The sequence below is a fragment of the Colletotrichum scovillei genome (assembly GCF_011075155.1).
Source record: "Colletotrichum scovillei strain TJNH1 chromosome Unknown Contig00011, whole genome shotgun sequence".
Taxonomy (NCBI): domain Eukaryota; kingdom Fungi; phylum Ascomycota; class Sordariomycetes; order Glomerellales; family Glomerellaceae; genus Colletotrichum; species Colletotrichum scovillei.
The window spans coordinates 2,165,690-2,187,095 of NW_023336269.1; the positions used below are offsets into that span (position 1 = coordinate 2,165,690).

General features: G+C 53.6%; 4 protein-coding genes across 4 annotated transcripts; 3 read left to right on the forward strand and 1 right to left on the reverse strand.

Annotated features, from left to right (window-relative positions):
* Positions 1 to 312: 312 nt before the first annotated feature.
* On the forward strand, positions 313 to 2,439 carry HER10_EVM0010505 (cytochrome P450; the record flags this gene model as incomplete). The annotated part of the gene is made up of 10 exons (XM_035479962.1): positions 313 to 520; positions 584 to 716; positions 785 to 973; positions 1,027 to 1,175; positions 1,240 to 1,355; positions 1,407 to 1,550; positions 1,605 to 1,771; positions 1,837 to 1,917; positions 2,002 to 2,295; positions 2,358 to 2,439. 10 exons carry the CDS (start codon positions 313 to 315, stop codon positions 2,437 to 2,439), a joined length of 1,563 nt encoding a protein of 520 aa, XP_035327233.1.
* A 4,042-nt stretch (positions 2,440 to 6,481) lies between these two features.
* HER10_EVM0007153 (NCS1 nucleoside transporter) lies at positions 6,482 to 8,206 on the forward strand (the record flags this gene model as incomplete). Its single annotated transcript, XM_035476719.1, has 4 exons — positions 6,482 to 6,768; positions 6,831 to 6,998; positions 7,060 to 7,461; positions 7,510 to 8,206. The coding sequence occupies 4 exons, from the start codon at positions 6,482 to 6,484 to the stop codon at positions 8,204 to 8,206; spliced, it is 1,554 nt and encodes a 517-aa protein (XP_035326963.1).
* A 380-nt stretch (positions 8,207 to 8,586) lies between these two features.
* On the reverse strand, positions 8,587 to 9,393 carry HER10_EVM0005191 (riboflavin biosynthesis protein RibD domain-containing protein; the record flags this gene model as incomplete). The annotated part of the gene is made up of 1 exon (XM_035474814.1): positions 8,587 to 9,393. One exon carries the CDS (start codon positions 9,391 to 9,393, stop codon positions 8,587 to 8,589), a length of 807 nt encoding a protein of 268 aa, XP_035326840.1.
* Positions 9,394 to 15,199: 5,806 nt separating this feature from the next.
* Positions 15,200 to 18,099, forward strand: HER10_EVM0000421 (homogentisate 1,2-dioxygenase). The gene is made up of 11 exons (XM_035470204.1): positions 15,200 to 15,795; positions 15,847 to 16,027; positions 16,122 to 16,405; positions 16,460 to 16,545; positions 16,602 to 16,733; positions 16,794 to 16,872; positions 16,945 to 17,128; positions 17,188 to 17,308; positions 17,370 to 17,441; positions 17,502 to 17,573; positions 17,637 to 18,099. The coding sequence occupies exons 1-11, from the start codon at positions 15,635 to 15,637 to the stop codon at positions 17,753 to 17,755; spliced, it is 1,491 nt and encodes a 496-aa protein (XP_035326452.1). The 5' UTR covers positions 15,200 to 15,634; the 3' UTR covers positions 17,756 to 18,099.
* The last annotated feature ends 3,307 nt before the right edge of the window (positions 18,100 to 21,406 follow it).

The window sequence follows — 21,406 nt, forward strand, 5'->3', positions numbered from 1 at the left end:
ACCAAGTAGGCAAGGGCCGTGTCCTAGACCCAGATGGCCGCCTTCTTCCCGTGTCTTTCACGAATAAGCGGCTTCCTATTCACCGGTTGCCCAAGCTCCATGCCCTTAGCGTCGACTTCATTCACTTTTGACGGCTCTCCTTTGCTGGATGTCTGTTTCCGACTTCAAAACAGCTCTTCGCCTTATTCTCGAGCCTCTGGGCTCGTTGCAAGTTTGTCCGGAATCACATCACCGGACTCCTCTTGCTTCTCTTGCTGGTGGACTCGGACCCTTGACCCCACCAACTTCGACTTGTCCAACTTCACAATCCCAATGGACTCGAATCAAAGCACCTCAGCATGGACTACAACAGCCGCTTGTGTAGCTATTGTAGTCCTCCTCATCTTGATAAGACCGCGGTCATCATGGGGCCATCCGCCATTACCTCCGGGTCCGCCGGGCGAGTTTCTCCTCGGCCACCTCCGTGTTATACCCAAAGAGAACACTGCCCAAACGTACGCAGAGTGGGCAAGAAAGTATGGTGAGTCTGCTTTCTCCCTCTATACACCTCTTTGAGAGTTCTTCGCGACTAACGTAATAAAAGACTCGGATGTCATTCACGTCAAATCTCTCGGCCAATCCATCGTGGTGCTTAACAGTGTCGAGGCTGCCAAGGATCTTCTCGATCGTAGGGGGGCCAACTACTGTGACAGACCCAGATTCACTCTGTTTGAGGTGTAAGTCGCCCCGACTTCGACCCTGAGCTATCTTGTCGGCATACTGATGCAGGCTGTCCCCTCCTTAGCATGGGCTGGGGCAAGACGCTGACCTTCCTGCCCTTCGGACCCCGCTGGCAGATGCACCGAAAGCTGCTGCAGACCACTTTCAGTAACACCAATGTCCGGCAGTGGTACCCTCTGCAGGTCGCCGAGGCCCGCAAATCCGTTCATGGCATCGTCAGCAACCCTGACAGGTGGCAAATGTCCATGAAAAGGTGAATCGCTTCTTGGCTTTGGCTGACTGTTGATACGTAGCTGACCCTTCCAGATTCGCCGTTGCCATCGTCCTCAAAGTGAGCTATGGAGTTGACGTTCATGAGGATAACGACCCGTACGTCAAGATTGCCCAAGATGCCATGTACGCCACTGGAAATGGTGGTGCACCCGCCAACAGCATCGTCGACATCTTTCCCCCTGGTAAGTTACGGATGCAACACAATTCCGACTCTCGCGCTTTTAGTAACGTTGGCCTTTGTTCTAGCTCGTCATTTGCCTGTCTGGCTAGTTCGAGACTGGTCGCTGAAATTCGCGCGAGAATGGGGATGGGCTATACGCAAGTTGCATGACGTTCCATTTGCTGTTGCGCAGGAAGAGTTGGTGAGTGTATGCTCCTAGTCAAGTCCATGCCCGCAGCACTAACAAGTCCAGGCTCGCGGCAAGGACAGCCCTTCCTTCGCACATAGGTTATTGGAAACCTATTCTTCCAACGCCAAGAGAGGACTCGATAATGAATGGTCACTTGACGACATCAAGGGAGCAGCAGGCGCCATCTTCATCGCAGGGGCCGATACGGTAACTTTGCTCCTCTCTGATATTTGATACACTGCTGACTCTGACTTGCACCAGACTTGGGCCACCATGGTCGTCTTTGTTTTGAACATGGTTCTCCATCCTGAGATTCAAGAAAAAGCGCAGGCCTGCATCGAGCGCGTGGTTGGGCTCGACAGACTGCCCGATCTTTCAGACAGGCCATCCCTCCAATACATTGACCACATTGTTCAGGAAGTCTACCGGTAAGCTTCCTCTTGCTACTCAGGTCGAGACCCACGTGGGATAGCTTCTGACGAGAAAGAAACAGATGGTCACCATTGGCACCGTTAGGAATTCCCCACAAATCTCTCGAGGACGACGTCTATAACGGCATGTTCATCCCTAAAGGGTAGGTTCGCTTGCCCCCCTTTCACCCCTCAACGGGCCGAAAAGCTGCATGCTTCTAGAAGAAAGTACTGACTGCTTTCCCCAGGTCTATTGTCTTCTTCAATTCAAGCGCAATGACTCAGGACGAGCGGGTGTACAAGGACCCCAAGTCTTTCAACCCGGACAGATACCAACCAGAGTCTTCTGGAGGCCATGGCGAGCCCTTGCCACTTGGTCAGTTTGGCTTTGGACGTCGAGTCTGTGTTGGACGCTTCCTGGCAGACAACAGTGTCTGGATAGCAGTTGCAACAATGCTTGCCACTCTCAACATTGGTAAGAAAGTCGGACCAGATGGCCAAGTCATGGAGCCAAAGATTGCCTTCACCAATGGTGGAACCTGGTGAGTTTGTGTGCTGCTCCATAACTGTCAAAACTTTTGAAATTCTGACGTCAAACCGCTAGTCATCCGGAACATTTTGAATGCTCCATAACACCACGCAGCCAAAGGGCACAGGAGTTGCTGCGACAGTCGGTCTCTTCTTGAAGAGCAAAGGACAAAGTGAGGCGGTCTAGCCCTCATGCCAACACACATTTACTAAGCTTTTAGGCTTCGGGTTGATGAAACCGTGCACAGTCGATTTCGAGGGGGAACCTGGGCATTCAAAGTACGCATAGGAAATTCCTTGCATCCAATTGACAACAACTGAGTAAGTTGTGGCTTTGAGGTTCAAGGCCTTTCTCTCAACGACGGCTGCTTTTCGTAGCCAAGTCAAGGAAGACCAAATGAACAATTGTTGAAGCCAACATAGCCGATGTTGCATCTGGACCGACTGGAGGAGCCACGTCCACGTCAATAATGCGGAGCCTGACACCATTTCTGAACTGGATTCTGAAAAATGGGATTTTGTCATCCGGAACTTCTCCTAGACGTAGGGGGTTTTGCCATCTTCTTTTGTCGATCTTATCAACTTCAGAAAGACGGGCTGCAGTCATATCAAGCCTGCGTCAGGGCTCCTCTCAACGAGGGTCCGGATCCGCCCCGAGACGAGTCTGATTGGAGCTTTGCCCACCACCAAGAAAGAAATATCTCTTGGCCCCAACTCGACGTATCCAACTTCTCCATGAGAACGCATGACGGGGATGAGTTTTCATCTTGTGCGAACCGTCACTCGACGTTACGGTGAAGAGGATGACGAGCGCTTGGAGAGTCATGTACACAAGCGTTTTGAGCGACGTTATTCGTCCCGTGTCAAAACGCTGCATAAGCCATGTCACCCTCCATCCAAACCCTGACGGCAGGGAGAAAAACGTGGCAACAAGTAGAATCTTTGTGATGGCAGGTAAGAGAGATTCCACGAGGCATCACGCAGTCAGTCAATGACCCGATGTCCGCGTCGAAAACGTGGCAGACAGCGGGCAGACTACACGATGTCGTATGCTAGCAGTGTCTCAATAGTCGAAACGCACCAAACCTTCAGGCTCGCACCGCATGAAGCTGCCACTCAGCACTGGCTGGTGCGATACTATTGTGAGGGTTTTCGAAATGCCCTATCGACAGGGTCACGACTCGCGGAAGTGGAAAAGAGCGGGAAGGAAAGGCTCTTCCTGCATGGAAAGATCTGGATCGCCAGCCGCGATGCAACGACTAAGATCTGGAATTACGCCAAATCCGCCGTATTGAAGGAATCATCGCAAGTCATGAGCCACGCGGTGGACTGGGATCAAGCCCCCCGATCCTCCCTTGGGGGCTGAAGTCCAGGCGCGACGCTATTGACCATCCGCCCACCATTACGGGAACTCGGGGTTCGTTTCCTTTGCCTAAACGGGACGCAGATGCAGCTGATAGCTTGCTTGCACACATTTGACGTCGGCCAAGGATAGTGAAGACGCGACTTCTGCGTAATGGCTATCGTGACGGCCCGGAGGAAGTCATAGCCGTACAAGCTCAGCAGGCCGTCGCAGACTTCTCAATCACTTAATGCGCGAAGCAGCGCGACTAATAATACCTGACCGCAAAAGACGGAAATTTCTTTTACTGGGCTTGGCCTGACGGTCACCGAAGCTGTCCGCTCGAGCCGAGTTCTAGCTTGCAAGGACTAGAGGCTGGTCAACCCGGCAAGTGTATCTCGTCCCGAGGGAGATGTACTAGGTGACAGGGTATTGAGCTGTCAGAGTTTTGGTGAATGCTACACCTATACAGGCAGCTTTGCTTGGCCCGGGCAGTCCGTCGAGCTGATAAGAAGTGCCGTCGGGCGTTGCAGGCACGTGCGGCCGGACCGTGAGACAGTCCAACAAGCGGATTTCAAAGCGACAATGAATAGGTGAGAGCACAAGGAAGGAGACACCGATCGGGCTCCATTGCAACAGCACGGCCAAAACCGGCGGGAGAAGAATTCCAGAATGCCGCCAAGTCCGGACGAAGGAACCCGACGACTTGGGGCTACAGTAAGGCAGTTGGGAATGTGCCAAAGTGCCATGGTGCGTTTGACGGTGCGTTTGATGGTGCGAACTCTACGCCGTTGCCCCCAAAGCAGCGGCGGCGGTGGGATGAGACGGGCTGAAGGTCAGGCACTAGGAAAAAACAGCCTTAACAAGTGAAGAACAGCGGCGTTTGCGGACTTGTTGATCGACCGCCAGGCTGACACTAACATAGGCGGGAACCTAATTACCCTTCTTTCGTCGTGAACTTGGGAGGCTGTCTGTGGGTAATTAGGTAGGTAGTGCCTTGCTTTCCTTTCCTCGATATAGGTAGGCTACCCCGTACCCCAAATCGACGAGGCTTGCATTGGATTATTCGCTTACTCCAACACACACCTCATGTGAGCTCATGTGAGGAGCTCGAGAAGGGAGCCTTGAGGTGCAGAGTCAGGCCACCACCACCTTGGGCAGCTAAGGCAGCTCAAGTTAACTACCTTGAGGTAGGTAGGAAGCTGGCAAGGTCTTTGAATGTGAGGACGAGGTAAGGCAGCTTGGACCAAGCAGATGAGGAATGGAGTGGACGGACGGACGGACGGGGGGCAGGAAGTGACGGGGATTCTGTGAGGTGCTTTAGAAAGCAACTCAATCATAATTCCCACGCAAGCAAAACCCAATTCAGAGCTTGGCCCTTTTTTTTGTGCTTCCTTTTTGCTTGTTCGCTCCTGTCCGTCCCCTCTGCATCTGGACTTTGGGCTTCAGCCCTTTCGTCCATCCCCTTCGGGCCATTCCCCAAAAATCCTTCCGGCACCGGCCAGACTCCCACAGTGACGTTTTGACACACTCTTTGCAAGTTGCCCCTCACTAAAAAAGCTGCTTTCTTTCCCCATCTGTTTCGCGCTTGACGAAGCAACCCCCCACTTGGGATTAACTCGGGATGGGTACCGTAGCGGTGGTAAACGCCGAAAGAAGCCTTGGGAGAGCGATGGATTGCAAATAAAATTTGTGTAGTTGTGGAAATGAAAATATAGCAGCTCGTGGAGTAATGAAACCCGTTGTCTTGGCTCTTGGGAATAATCCGCTGGGAGTTGCAGTCCAGTTCCCTTCACAACCCTCGCTCGTTCTCTGCAACTCCACCCCTCATCCATGCTTGCTCCCATCTTTCCCCCCCATGCTGCACCCCCCCTTGTCCCGGTTGACTCTTCCGTCCGCTTCCTTTAGCCTTTGGAGCGAAACGGTGCTTTCGAACTGTAGCTGCTGCTGGTGCTGCTGCTGTGGGGGGGTTGGGATCGTCATATCAAGGAACGACCTTCGACCGTTCGTAAGCATAACGATGACTCGAGCCGTTTCGGAGGGCGAGAGCTTGCATACGGGCGACTCGTAATCCCAACGTTAAATATTGTCGCCAATCTGGGCCGTCATCGCCTGCCAGAGCCGCTGACACTGTTGCTGTTGCTTGCTGTACTCCGTACTGCCTTCCATATTGCACAAACTGTGCATCGCCCCCGAGGCAAGGAGACAAATCCAAGAGTCAATGTCTGTCCGCTCGTCGTCGACTCATTTGCGTCAACTGTACTCTTCGACTCCTGCAACAAGTCTTTTCGGATGGTTGTCGCCCACCTGGTCCTGCTTTGCCTACAGTCGTCAATCGAACCCCATTACAATACCCGTGGAAACAGACACGACCGCTTGGGTTCGCCTCAGCCCGGGCCGAATACACCGAATATACAGGCTCTTTCCAGCATTGCGGCAAGAGCCTCCCGACCTCCTTCCCTCTACGTGTCTGTTGCGAGGGGGCATTCACTACTCTGACCGCGGCGTCGGTCCTGCCTTTTTGTTTTTCGAGACAATAAAGGCCTCTTCTTCATCCACCGAGGACCGGAAGCTCGTGGAGAAAGACGATTTATTCTCCAAGAACCAAAAAGTCGGGTTTTTGGGAGTTCCCCCGCTTCGACAAAGTGCCCTCGGTCGGTTCAGGCTGCCCAATCTCGACTTGCTCCCCAATCGGTTCCCAAGGCTGCGTGCTTCTGGGCGTAACTTCCAGGAGTGGTTGGCCAGCTTCCGCAAAGGTCCAAATTCGGTGCTCACTTCGCCAGGGATACCGCAAAAGGATCAGTGCAGGTGACAGCCGCCCATACGTCCCCTTAATCCCGCATCCCAGAATCGCTACCATGTCATCCCGAACCTCCATCACGCTGAAGGATCAGGTTGACACGTACGACATGGAGAGTCAGCCTCCTGTCTCGAAGGGCCATGGCGGCATCACCCATTTGCTGACCGTTCAAGATGGCGATCCATACCGGACGGAGACGAAAAGAAATCCGAAATGGTATCAGCGGCTGCTAGATGCTGGCGTGGAGGAAAACGGGATCCAACCAGTGCCTCTCAAAGAGCGGACCAATACCAACTACAGCAATCTCTTCACCGTTTTCTTCACAAGTCTGCTTTGCTTGTTGCCGTAAGTGCTTTCAACAACTCCAAGGAGGCTGGTGACTTTTGTTTTGCTGATGCCGGCGATAGGATCCCAACCGGCGCCTTAGCCACAGCTCAGCTCGGACTGAGTTTGAGGGATGCCTCACTGGTCATCATTTTCTTCGCTTTATTGACCTGTGTGCCTCCGGCATTCATGGGCATTGCTGGCTCGCATACCGGACTCAGGCAGCTTGTCCAAGCTAGGTATTCGTTTGGGTAAGTCGATATCTCTGTGAAGACCAACTTGTCGCGCAAACTGACGATTCGGATGTTTCAGGTACTATCTTGTGGGCATTCCTCTCCTTCTCAACGCCGCGACTGTGACCGGGTTCTCTCTCTCGTCTTCGATTGTTGGCGGCCAAACTCTCGCGGCCGTTAACCCGGGACACATTGATGTGAAGATCGGGATTGTCATCGCCTGCCTTGTAAGCTTTGCAGCTTCGTTCATTGGGTATCGCGCGCTCCATATGTGGGAACGCTGGCAATGGCTTCCGAACCTCGTTGCAATTGTCATAGCCGTGGGTTGCGGTGGGAAACATCTGTGGAAACAGGCCGAGACGTCCCCTCCAACAGCAGCTCAGATACTCAACTATGGAGGTCTGATGGCCGGTTACTTCATAACCTTTGGCGGTACTGCATCGGACTTCACTGCCTACCACAACCCCAACAAGACAACTAAGTGAGCAATGCCTATTTCCGGATTAGTCACACTACTGACAATAATCAGGTTCAGGATCTTTTCCTATATATACCTCGGGATCTTGACACCCTCGGTCCCGCTGCTTATCTTAGGAGCGGCGATTGGAGGTGCTCTCAACAATGTCCCCGAATGGAAGTCGGGATGGGACACGTATGGCATTGGCGGCGTCATGGCAGCCATGTTGGCTCCTGCTGGTGGCTTTGGCAAATTCGTACTGGTTATCCTCGCACTGAGCGTGATCGGCAATATCGCCACGTCCATGTACTCCGTTGCTCTCTGTATGCAGCAGATGCTCCCGGTCTTCACAAAGGTCCCTCGCATTGTCTTTGTCGTCGTTGCGCTCGGAATCATGATTCCCATGGCAATCCGCGCTGCTGAGTCGTGGGCCGACTCCCTCGAGAACTTCTTGGGCTTGATCGGTTACTGGGCCGGCTGCTTCGATGCCGTCATTATTGAAGAACTGGTGTTGTTCCGTCGAATGAACTACAGCTCGTACGACCCTGCAGCGTGGAACGTTGCCCGACTATTGCCTTCCGGACTCGCTGCCGTTGGAGCGAGCCTGCTGAGCTTCGGGCTCATCATACCAGGGATGGACCAGGCCTGGTACACTGGTCCGATCGCGAGAGTGACCGGAGATATAGGCTTCGAGTCCGCGTTTGTCCTGACGGCAATTTTCTATGCACCCTTGAGATGGCTGGAAACCAGGAAGCGAGGGCACGTCTAGGGCGGCTAGATGTTCGAACGGCACAGTAAAGAAGGAAAGGGGGGATATACCCAGGCAAGCGAGGTATGATAGACCGTATTTTTCGTTAAGCGCCCCAGTGGGGGGAAAGCAGGGGCATGTTGATATCTGCAGGGTCCCGACGGAATAGGACAGTTTCGACAGTTGACCAACAATGGCACAGTTTCTTAGGCAATACGGCGGGTGCGTCGCGGCGGCGGCTTCTTGCTTGAACCTTCCATGGTGATCGGCCAGTTATAGTCCTCCATGTCGGCCTCTGAGGTTTGCCGCTTGCATCGCCAGATTTGATCGGGAGCCTGGCTAGTATGAGCTGATGGCTACTTCTATTGGCCGTGCCACTCAGTCGGAAGGGGAATAATTACCTAGGCGTCTAGACTTGGTTGACCGGAGAGAACTATGTCTTCACCAAACTGGTGCCAAGCAACATCTGTGAGCCTGGCGGCTGGCACAGGAGTGCCCTCGGTACTCTGGACTCGGTCGGGAGATACAACAACACCGCCGCGTCCAAGCCAAGTGGGCGCAATAGTTACGATGACTCTATCAACGAGGCGATGGTAAGCAGGGTCAAGAAGCGAGTTGATCACCTGCCCGCCGCCTTCGATCATGACGCTTTCCAGACCTTCGGCGTGAAGAGCAGAGAGGATGGAAGGCCAATCGAATCGCGGTTCGGTCGTCCGAGGTTCGAGGATGACGAATTTACCGCCATGGGCTTCCAGGATTGCCTGCCTTTCCGGATTGACGGCAGACGGGCCAACTAGCACAAATGGTGCCAAGCCGTTGTTGGCGCGGGCGACTTCGAAAACTTTGCTGTGTTCGGTGAAGTCCCATCGGCCACGAGGATCCAAGACAATGGGGCGTGGCTGGGCGTCTAGATTTGCACCGTGGATGCGGCAGTTCAAGCCTGGATCATCGGCGAGGACAGTCCCAACGCCAACGAGAATGGCGGCATGGTGACGACGAAGATGGTGTGTCATAGCCTTGGACTCGGAACCCGAAAGGCGCGTACGCACACCAGGTGCGAGGGAAAGGGAAGAATCCAGCGATGTTGCAAATGTCAGAGTAACAAAAGGACGGCCCTGGGATCTCGCTGACTGGATGGCAGATTCTGACGGTAGACGAGGAGCCAACCAGGCCACGTCTGGGCCCGGGATCTGCAGAGTTTCCGCCATTGTCGTTGAAGTGGCCTTTTCCGTGGGCAGAAGGGCGAATTGCTCCGGGAACCAAGAGGGTTGCACGTACGGATACGGGTTTACGCAAGTAACAACTCCCTGCGTAGCGCACGAGGTGATGCTATGGCTATCGCAGTACTGGCTAGGTGCCCCCTAGTCGTCTCAAAGCCTAGACTGTTGTCCCTGTTCAGACTGCCAACGGCGATCAAGGTAGACTGCCTATCGAAAGGGCGGTCTGAGAAGCAGTATCGCTGGCTATACTTTCCTTGTCAAGACTTAGGATCTTTGCACAGCGGCGATACTGGCTCATTGACTAAGGTAGATGGTCGGCGAAGCAAGCTCACCAGTCAGTTGACTGATGGCTGGAAGTAGTCGGGATGAAGTTGAGCAAGGACCCGAAACCCAATGGCCTCCAGAAGGCTTGAGTGACAAAGCCTAACCCTAAAAGGGCACGTATTACAACTATTGGGACGATAAAAGGATACAGATGCCTGCCGGGAGCAACTCCAAGCAACTTGGACGGCTGGGCCGTTGTTGAAGTCAGCAGTCGCAGGGCCGCAAGAGGCAATCGAGGTCGTTGTCGTCTCGGACAATGATTGTCACCTTGGTAAACCTTGAGTGAGGTGATGGCCAAGGATGCTATGGTAGAGAAGAGCAGACGCGCGGTTGATGACCAGAGTTGCGGGGGGCTGAGAGCCTAGGATGGCAACAGTCGTGTCGATGTACCGTGACCAAGTGCGAGTACCCGACACAGTTATGGCTGTATTCGTACCGTCCTGAGGCGAACCAAACAGGATTTGAGATATTTTGTACTTTTGGACTCTTGAGGAGAGATCGGCAAGATGTGGATGCCCTGGTGATCTGATTCGAAGGCTTTGGATTCCCTACAGACTAGGTGCGGCGGAGAGTTGTCCGCAGAGATGGTCCTTGCTACAGCCACCACTCGGGTTGACTCAAGGGCTACCACAGGCGCGATGTGGTATCGATTGTCAACGACACGAACAAGCTGAATGACAGAGAACAGCCGAGACGCTGGAAGGATGTTTTAGGCAAGATGTCGATGAGTCTGTTTCGACCAGTGCAAGTAACACGTCGTCGGAAAGAGATTTATGAGTTGACTCAGGTGAGCTAGCAGTTTCTGTGTCAGAGGACGGAGTGGGTGGGTGGATGACTTGTCTGGTTGTGATTTTCGTGGTAGAGGGGAGAAGAAAAAAAGCCAGACGGGTTGGACTTGGGCTGGACGATGCAAGTGCTATTCGTGTGGGACATGCAGCGGAGGGTGCGGGCGAAGTTGCGTGAAGTTGACGGGAAGGTGGGAAGACAAGGGAGGAACTAAGGTACTAAGGTATTCAATCAATCAGCTGCAAGTGCAATGTTGGTGAGGGCCAGAGGTGCCAATTGCCAATGTCAATTGCAGGATGCAGATGCGGTGCCACTATGCAAGTGCAAGTGCAGGTGCAAATGCAGATCCAAAGCAGGTGAAGGACCTGGAGCTGAAGTTTTGGTAATGTGGGTTGGTGTTGACTTGGGCGTGGATGATTCGTGAAGCGGGTGCGGGTTGAAGATGAGGTGGGCTGGATGACATGGGAAATGGTGGAAGGGCAAGATGCAAGTGCTGGTGGTGGAGTGTGCTGCTGCCCTGGAGTGCTGGAGACTGGTGTGTGCGTGTGTAAAAGACGGGAGGCAGTCACGATGGATGATTGGATCTTGCACCTGCCTGCCCTGGCGACGACACAGACACAACCTCTCTTTCTCCGAATTCTCCAATCTCCAACGTTGCGCCCCGGGCCAACAACACCCAACACTCAACCTACCCGACCTTAACACGGCAAACACCTCAAACCCCTGGACACGGTACAGAGTACTAAACAGCAAGGTGATCGTTGGCCGCTCGCATCCAGAGCCCAAGAGCCCAAGCCGCAACGCGCCCCGACGTGCAACGTGAGGTGCCAACGTCTTTTCGTTCCTTGCCCTTCCAGGTCACCAAATCGCAAGTCGCGCATCTCTCATCGCCCATCGCCCATCGGTATCCAATCTGGTGGACCTCAGAATAGCCGACAGCCCCACTACAACGTGCGTTTTCCTCGGGAGGTGGACACTTGGAATGGATCCTCTTCCAGGACCACCGACCAACTTGGAGCCCATGATTCCTCACTACACAGTAAGGCGCTGCGTCCTTCGTACTTACACGGTACCATACCTTGCCTTGCCTTATTAGCCCCGCCTCTTTGGGACCCTGACTTACAAGTTACACAGTATTGGGACGATCCAAACAGAGGTACTCCTACACCGTACGGACCATATACCTTATACTACAACGAAATTCCAGTCTCCAGCTCGACAGGGCCACCGCAAGGCAGAGTCAGGTCTGGTCTGCCAAGCCCATGGACACATCAATCATCCAAGCCTTGGAAACAATACGCACATGGTCGTGAGGCTGTGACGGCGCGCGCGCGCGCAACGTGTCCTTGGACCCAACTTCCAACCAGCACACCACCCACTCTGCCGGCACGGCGGGTACCTATCCATACTTGTACATACGAATACACCCACGAACCTGAATGACCAAGAGCCAGAAAGCGAAAGAGAGAGAGAAGGAGAAAAGGAAGAGAAGGACCACTCACTAACACTAGACAGGCGCGCCTAGCCTCTAGTTCCCCAACATATCTCTCGTCTGCGGATATTACCACCATCTCATTTCCCCCTCGAGTCGTACGGAATTACGAAGCTATGACGAGAAAACCACCAATAAGTACGCTAGACAACGGTTTCCGAGGCGGGCCTTTTCCGCCACATGTGTCGTCCATCACCCCCTCCAATATGGCGGGCGGGCGGCTGAAGTCGTCTTTGCCTTTCCCATGGCCTCAATCCCATCCCTGGCCCGGCTCCCCTCCACTTACACCGCTCAGGGCTGCCCCTCCCGACCATGAACTCTAAACTTCGGCGTTACAGTGGGGGGAGGGGGGGCATGCGAGGTCGACTTGCAGTCTGCAAGTTGCGGGCAGGCAATTCCGCATACACGGCACTATCGAGCACTGACCACGGCTCCGAACCCTCTGTTTTCTCTCTTCGCAACCGCCGTGCCAAGAAAAGGCGTCATGGTCCAAGGTCATGGGTCTCTCCTCACAGCATAGGCTTTTACGAAATCAAGATTCACCAAAATTCCGCCCCTAGACTGACAGGCATCTCTATGGACATCTCTGTGCGCTTGCCTGCGTAGCCTCCAGGGCTCTGGACTCTCTTCGCTGACGACACTCCGGAATATCCCTACTTGCTTTGGCATCCAGCCATGTCGGTCGAGATGCCTCACTTTTTAGCCTTTCCGAGTTTCTGGTTTGGTCTGCTGCCGGATACTCCCAACTCGGGCAGAGCTCGCAACACTCAGGCCATCACCTGCAGCCGCCGACACGCCATTTCGGGCCACTTGGGCCGGACGTTTCCCTGGAACTCCCTGGCTGCCCTTGCGCTTCGCATCTTTACGGGATACTCGCTTTCTCCAATACCCAGCTTGTGGAGGTTATCCTGAAGTCAACCACCTATCACACGGCATCAAGTGGGCAAGTGGGCTTAGCATGCAGCATGTAGTTGCACTGATAGTTGAAATCGCAGTTGCAGTTACACTCACGGTTGACGACCGAGACACCACACTACCCTACGCACCCTCCGCCAACTGCATCTACCTGTTGTACAACCTAGCACCGGCCGGAGTTGGAGGTCCTTTCGGGCGGTTACAACACAACACACACGAGGAAAGTCTGGAGTCTCCCGAAGCCACTTTACGCGACTACGCCGCATGGAGTTTGGTCACTGTTTAGGCCACAAGGTTAGCAGCCATCGCTTTGCCTGTTAGACTCTCGACCTTAACCTCGACCGCCTTAGCTTCCCCTTCGTCACACACATCACCAGACGGACTGCAATACTTTTACTTCCATCCCATCATCCCGCTCTCATCCCATTGAGTCTCCATTGGCTCGGTCGTAACTCCGTCTACGACTTGGAGCATTTCATCCCGCCTGTCTATGTCTCTTGGGGCAACATCCCGGTTCCCGAAAAGTGCCTAGGCGCTCCGAACTGGGCTTTTTTAAGCACCCTCTCGTGCACAGAATAGCGTTACAAGAACCACTACCTCACACACCACCAGACTCCTTTCATACCTACTTTCTTCGGATGCGGGGAGCCTTCGCAGCGGTATTGGTCTCTGAGGCAGATATCCTAGGAAAGTTTACTTGCCCAGGCAATCTTCGATCACGCTCGATCATTGCCCATGTCGTCGAACGGGCCGTGAACGAACCCCCCATGACAAGATGAGCTCACCCGAGAAGTCACGCCATTATTGCAGGATGTCTTGCTTTGCGTTCTGTTATCAAGTCGGATCTCACGCCCAAAGCACAGGAAAAGTTCAAAAAGGGCAGCAGGCTCGTCCAAGGGTTATCGGTGATCGATGACATCTTTGCAGCGGGCGCACTTAGATGGCTCGGCGCCTTGAAGGAGAAACTTGCTCAGTGCTAACAACGCAAACTGATGACCACACAGAATACGAGCAAGCGAGCTTTACTACAAACAGACGAAAAACTACAACTGAAGCGACCGATATGAAGTCAAATAGGGGAAGGGTACAAGGACTCAACGCCAAACGAGCCTCTAGGCCTAGGCCAGCCTGACAGCGGCTTGTGCCATAGGCGATCGGCAGGGGCCTCTCTTAAGAGCGTGCCTAGCGTAGAGGGACATTGCCCTTGGGTATTCCGTCGTCACAGACTACCTATTCGTGGACCGTGAGGGTTGGACGGCCCTTGCATCAAGCTCCCCACGCATGCAACGCACTTTTGGTACCGAGACAACTCATCCACATCCGAATATAATAGCTGAAAAGGCATGCTTCGGAAGCTCGGCCAAGTATCAGTCCGAAGAAGCTGACGGGCTTATTGCGTGTCTCACTCTACTTGGAGCCGCCGGCGATGGTGAAAGCGCAGTAAGTAGTTCCACGACTACTGTACCACACGATGTTGCTCTTTGCCTCTTCGTACTGCGGATACAGTGCGCAAAGATCCGACGATCACTCACTGCCGAATCCCAATCTGACTACCATCTGGGGCTAGTGATTGCCGGCCGCGAGTGGATGGTTTATCTTTACGCGCCACATAGAGTCCAGTCATGGCCTTTCCTTTGTCAGGGATATGGCACCTGTCAACCGGGCGCTTTCAGCTCCTTCACTCTATATCCGTACATTCAGGTTTTCAGTACGGATACTTTTCAAGTACATTGCCCCATTCGCGGCTCGCCATGAAATCTTGCGTCTGCCCTGCCCCCTCTCCGCCACATCGGGTCACGAGCAAAACCCCCGGAACATACGGGAGTGACGGTCCAATCCGTAGGTGCCGGGCATGGCCGTAGATGGCCCTTTCGTCCGCGATTTCAAGACATCTCACGTCTTCAGAGGCAGAGTTGTGTTGGAAATCGAACACGGGATCCTGGCTCGGATATCGACCGACTGATCTTGCAGCACAGCGGGTGCCCCAGACGGGAAATGGGAATTAGCCAGCCCGGACCAAATTGCGGTCATCAACTCGACCGTTGTGCGAGAAATCGGGCCTGCTTTAACCTGATATTTCCCACTAAGGCCGCCCTGTAGCGCAAAGGCGAATGTTGGCCAAAGCTTACATCGACCCATTCTCAGAAGGCATTGCACTAGTGTTTCGCTCTTTTGGTGACATCCTGAGATCTGGCCAATACCCGAAGGGGTTTGTTCAGTTTGAGTTGCAGCAAATCGGTGTTCAGGGTGGGGGGTGCAGAAGGGAGGGGGAGACGAGGCACACCAGATGCCCAGGAACCCAGTTCTTGCGCTCCCGCATGCCGGCAGGCAATGGGCGGGACGTTCCCTCGCCCGGCCACTTGGGAATACGTACCGACTGTAAGTACTGCTGGTACCAAAACTTCCATGAAATAGATCTGTCTATGATTGCGCTCTGCGCAACCGAACGCTGGTCCGATTGATCTCTTTTAGTGTCATCGGATGCAAGGGCCTGCTCTCGAGCCAAAGTTAGTTGTGCCCATCAATAGTGACCGGTTGGAGACGCCACAAATGTCGTTTGTGGAACATGGCATTTATCACTCGTGATGCCCGTCTACTTCCGTCAGTGACAACACAGCCATTGCATTTCACAACACTCACGAAACCTCCTTGAGAAGCCATTACCGTCTGGATCCGCATCTATTCTCGCCTTTCTTCACACATCAACTAACCATGGGAGCCATCATTCCCAACTCTGAGAGGTATCCTATGGCCTCAGACCCCGTACTGATGATGGGCGCCTCTGCCCAACACGCTTTCACTACGGACTCCTCTCCGGAGGATCCGTATATCTATCAAGTTGGATTTGGAAACAGATTCTCTTCTGAAGCCATGTAAGTTGGCATTACCCAATTCTTGATCAAGAGTCTGAGCTCACTAATAAGTCCCGGGACTCTACCTCGATCATGTAATGTACCGCAAAGAGTAAAGTACAACCTTTATTCCGAGCAGCTCAACGGCTCTACCTTTGTTGCCTCTCGAAGCGACATCCAAAATGCCTGGTTCTACCGGATTTTCCCATCTGTGGCTCACGGAGATATATCAAAGAAGCCACGAAACCCAGATGTAAGTCATTCTCATTCCGTGGATCCCCTTCCCTCTTACCATAACGCAACCACCTTCAAACTGGGCCCACCCCTGACATATTTTTGCCGTCAAGATTGAGTCAAGATTTACATCGGGGAATGAGAATGTCGAGTTTGTTCCCGGAGGACTCTGTTGGAGAGCATTCTCGGTGCCAAAGACGGATGGGCCGGCTATCGACTTCGTCCAGGGGCTCAAGACGATAGTTGGAAATGGCGACTCGACGACCAAGGACGGCTTGGCTGTACACGTGTACGCTGCAAATTCTTCAATGAAAAGCCGCGCATTCTGCAGCAATGATGGCGACATGCTTTTCGTGCCTCAGACTGGCAGGCTGGACATTCAGACAGAATTTGGGAGGTGGGCAGTCACCGGTTCCAGTCGGTGACGAAAACCTGTTGACGATCTTTCCAGAATGATGGTTCGGCCTGGCGAGCTGGCGGTGATCCAGAGTGGCATCCGCTTCAAGGTCGGGTTGCCGGATGGTCCGGCCCGGGGTTGTGAGTCATTTGACGATGCCCATATGCATGAGAGGACATCCAACTGATGGGCTTAGACATCCAAGAGATATTCGGAAGCCGGTACGAGCTGCCAGAACTGGGGCCGCTCGGAAGCAACGGGATGGCTTTGCCTCGCGATTTCGAGTTCCCCGTCGCCTCATTTGACATGGATACGTCGGAGTGGGAGAGTAAGTCTGCCGTATCAGTTTTGCCAAGACGTGGCCGCGCTGACTGACGCGGCGTGTTAGTCGTGTATAAACTGGCTGGAAAGTTGTGGTCCTGCAAGCAGAACCACACGCCCTTCGACGTAGTCGCATGGGATGGCAAGTAAGAGAAACGCCCGCTCCAAGACCCTCTCCCCCCATTTTATTCCATTCAGGTGCTCACATCGTCTGATAGCTATGTGCCTTTCAAATATGCCGCCGAGAAGTTTGTCAACGCCGCTTTCGTGGACAAGGACCAAGCCGACCCCAGTCTCTACACCGTCTTGACGGCGAAGTCCAAGATGCCCGGTATACCCGCAACAGATGTCATGTTCTTCACGCCAAAGTGGTCTTCGGCGACGAATACCTTTCGACCTCCCGTACGTTGTGTTTCTCTTTTTCCTGGGGTGTGGTGAATGTCGTGGCTAACGGGGTGTAGTACTATCATCGAAATATGTCGACGGAGGTGGTGGGAATCGTGTATGGCGGTTACAAGGGCACCAGTCGCAATCTGGAAGCTGGTGGCCTGAGTTTCCAGTCGAGCTTCATGCCGCATGGAGGTACGAATGCAGGAGGTCCCGTTTCTCAGACAGGAGGCCAGATACTAACAAGGGGCTACAGAAACCCATGAGGCGTTTGTGCAAGCGACTACCAATGAGCTGAAGGCTCAACGCGTGGGAGAAGGCTTTCTCGGTAAGGATAGCGACGGGAAACATTAACACCCATTTCACCGCGGCTGACATTCTTGTGCAGGTTTTATGTTCCAAATCAGCACTCACTGCGCGGTGACACAATACGCCTTGGAAAGGAGCGGCGTGCTGGAAGGTAAGAAAGAGGGTTCCGATTTGGAGAGAACGAAGAGCGACATGGGCTAACGAGCGGTCACAGTACCGCCGGCATCTCTTTGGGACTCAATGCAAGGACACTTTCTCGAGCACGCCGAAGAAGTAAATAGCGACTTGCGAAGACGAGGACTGCCGACCCTCGGGGCCACCGTGAGCCATTGAGAGCGAAGCGAAGCGGCGTCGATCCATTCATCATCACTACCTAGTGAAAGCGGGATTTTTTGGTTTCCCACCTAAGCCTTGCGTGCCTTTGGTCTTCCAACACACCGTCTCTTCTCCGTTTGATCCGAAATAGCGAAGCGATGCACAGCGATGACAACATTTGCCAGCGATTTTTGGAAAGATTTTCTACAGTTACGGATATATGATCAACAATTCGGTGGTGGCCGGGGGATTTTGCCGAAAGGGTTTTGTCTTTTTCTCTTTTTTTTTCTTTTGTCCATGGTCACGATCGGAGGTGTGTTAGTGAGGCAGAGCGGTTTGGGGAAGAGAGCTTGGGTCTTGTTGCCAGCATGTTGAGGAACACTTGGCAGGGTGATAATCTAGAGAAGAAATAAAAAGCTAAGAATCCCGATTCCCGAGGAAACTTAATGCTATCGGCATTAATCGTATATCGTTAACGTGTGAAGAACATGCAGTGGCTGTTGTGGTGTGCTCCGTACCCAGGAATTTCGGCTGCGCGGCGAGGAGCGCTACTTATACGACTATCACTCAGGGATTTTCAACAACATCCGATATGGTGTAGTGGCCAACATGATGCCCTCTCATTAGCTTGCGAGGTTAGGCATAGCCCCGAGTTCGATTCTCGGTTTCGGAACTTTTGCCTCTTTTGATGCTTCAGTTTAGTGCTTTTTACTTGCTTTGCTCGGACAATTCGTTGGGTGCCTGATTTTGCAAAAATTGTGTTTGTCCTGTTGAGTTTTCGCCTCCGATGACCACAATGTATGTACTAGCAGCCCTGTCGACTTACGAGCATCGAGTACTGCTCGTTCCTTTCCTGTGTTTATTTTCTATATGGAAAGTACCTCACCGGGAACTCATTACATATTTAAGACACTGATCGACGTATTGGCTGTATGAGTGTTGCAACTCCTCAGGCAATTTGTTCGTTCTTCTATGGCATCAACCTGGGGCCCTGGTTTGGCTAAGTCAAACCTTCACCGGCCCTAGAGTCGGCCACTCGCGATATTTTAACCACGTAAGAATGAGGAATGTAAGAAGAGAGAGATTGTGTTCTACCCCGTTGTTCCTTTCTTCGTTTCTGGATCCTCAAGGTTCCGCCGGCGTTCTCTCCTGGATAGGCATGGCTTACCTCCCGTTTCCATGTTCCAGATTACATTCAGTACCTGGCGTGCATTATCAAGTCAAAAGTCGTGGTAACGTTATGGGACATGAGAGTAAATGTGGGGAGGGCTATCGAACGCTCTCTTACATGACCTTTGTCGGTTGTTCGAAGGCGTACCAAGACAGACGGACACGGACGACGCTCACTGAGGGATGCGAACCTATACGGCAATTTAAGCCCTATTCACTGAGAGGCGCGAGGGGAGACTTCGATACTCGATGTGAGCCGGCCAATATAACAAGCCCAGCGCCAGATCAAATCAGAGTATGACCGCCCTGGCGTAAAGTCTACGGTAAGCAAGCTGGGTAACTGTTATTTTGCTCGGTACCTTTCTTGACGGATTGCTTGCTTTGCACGGCCGAGGGCTTCGTCGCTAGACCTATCGACTTCGATCTTGATCCGACAGGGTGATCTCGTTTAGTAAACATGGACACTCTGTAGGTCTAATTCGAAAATGGCGCTTTTCATGACGTGATCAACTTTGTCTGCTCACGTTGCTGGAAACCGTTACGCTTTCCCATAAACCAAGGACGGTGGCGGGGCTACGCGCTCCTCCCTCTCACTTACTTTTCCCAAGCATACTGAAAGCATACCAAGTCTGTTGAGGATTACGAGGGTAATTATTTCCAAGGCCTCGTCACTGAGATTTCATCACGAAGCGATACCTCTAGCAGAACCACAGGGACGGAGAAGATGTCGGAGATAAGCGGAACGGAGACGGCCTGGATGCTTCCTACAACCTCGGCGCCGGGGCCGCAGATACCGGAAGCGTCAGCGGTAACAGTGGGTCTACTTCTCCTCCGTCGGCGAAGGGCCGCCGCGCCGACCCAATCCCGTCCTGCCTTTTTGAGCACCTTGTTTGGTGACACGCTGCGTTCGCCAGTGGCCCAGTGACCCGAGTAGGCCGGAGCGGGCAGGGCGGGTCTGCTCCAAACATAGCACTTGATGACCTCGCAGCTTGACCAAGGTACCCTACTGCGCCGGTGGTGCCGCTGATTGGGTGCATGCCGCTCCGGCACGGCGGCAGCACTCTGTCGTGGCCCCGTGGGAAGGAGCTCAGGCACCAGCAGCGCTGCAGTAGCAACGGGTGTGATCAGATGGGGCAATGCGAACGCGACCTTTGGGATGGGCGACTGGCCTCTCATTGGATTGCTGGGGTCTCTGCCGGGGAGCCGAAGGGCCAGGGGTGTTTCTTCGTTGCGGGATGGTTGGGTGAGCTTGACTGGTGGGGAGCAAGGTAGGAGAAGGAGAAGGGGAAGGCGGACGGATTCGAGACAGGGACAGTTTGGGGCTGGCGAATGTCACAGGTGCTTGCTTTGGATGCCAGGCAGGTACTGCTTGATGCTGTGTATCTGTTTCCCTCCGACGCTTGTCGCCTTGTGTCGCGCATGCCTACCATACTCGTAGAAGATGGGATGAAGGAGGGGAGGAGGGCTTGTGCAGGAAGCTTTCGTCGAACCTTTATTCTTCTTGGTGTCTGGGCCGCTGCTTTTCTATTTCCATGAACTGTATCCGGTCAAGTAGCTCCAAATCCGTATGGCATGAAGGTGCAAGTGAACGGGGAACCTCCGTCCAAAACGGGAACATACGGATACCCATCGTAATTACACTGCAAAAAGGGACCCAACAAAAAGATACATTGGCAAAGACAAGCTTACGAACACTCCAAGACCCCAAGACCCCCAAGACTCGCCCGCGGCGCGCGCCCAGAGACTTGGTGCGCATAAGCCTATTTCAGGCTAGAGTCACGAGCAAACCCGCAAAGTTAACGCCGCCCGCTAAAACGAAAGAGACCTGGAGTGTGTCGAAACGAGAGTCGCAGGCGACCAGCAGGTGCGGCCAGGCGAACATATGTAGTAAGGTACCTTTCACCGACAAGGGTCAGGCAGGTAGGTTGCCTCCCTCCAAAATCGCGGCTTGGCTCTCTCCCGTCCAATCCATCCACGCACGCAACGCACGTCCTCCTCCTCCCATTCTTTTTCCCCAACATCGCCACGTTCTTCCGGGTGGTGTGTTCATTCTCTCTATCCAGAAGTGTGTGTGTGGCCGTTCCTTAAACTCCTCGCACCGGTTTCTCTTCCACTTCGCCATCCGCCGCTTGCATTCTTCTTCCTCCTCCATCCTCTACACGTAATCCCGCCTCCGAGCCCTCCGCCGCCTCCGTCCGACAAAGGGATTCTCGTCCGCACCACTTCGAGCAAACGGACTTCTTTGCCTTCTTTTTTATTTTTTGCAACCGTCGTCGAAAGGCAACCGAAAAAGTGATATACTTCACCTCTTGCCCAACCCGCGACACAACTCCAAACCCGTCGCGCCTACCACTCTCATCTTCATCCACCACAAACAATAACCATCTCAATAATGGCCGACCACGACAAGCCCCCCGCGTACGGCGGTCCTCCCCCTCAACACCCGCAACAAGCCTACCAAGGCTACGGCTCCCCGCCTCCCCCCGGCGGCCCGGGAGG

Excerpts from the sequence above, each read along its gene's own strand:
- HER10_EVM0000421 (XM_035470204.1), top strand. The coding sequence starts at position 15,635 with ATGGGAGCCATCATTCCCAACTCTGAGAGGTATCCTATGGCCTCAGAC. Across the intron at positions 15,796-15,846 it reads AGATTCTCTTCTGAAGCCAT|TCCCGGGACTCTACCTCGAT; the intron begins GTAAGTTGGCAT and ends CTCACTAATAAG. Across the intron at positions 16,873-16,944 it reads GTAGTCGCATGGGATGGCAA|CTATGTGCCTTTCAAATATG; the intron begins GTAAGAGAAACG and ends ATCGTCTGATAG.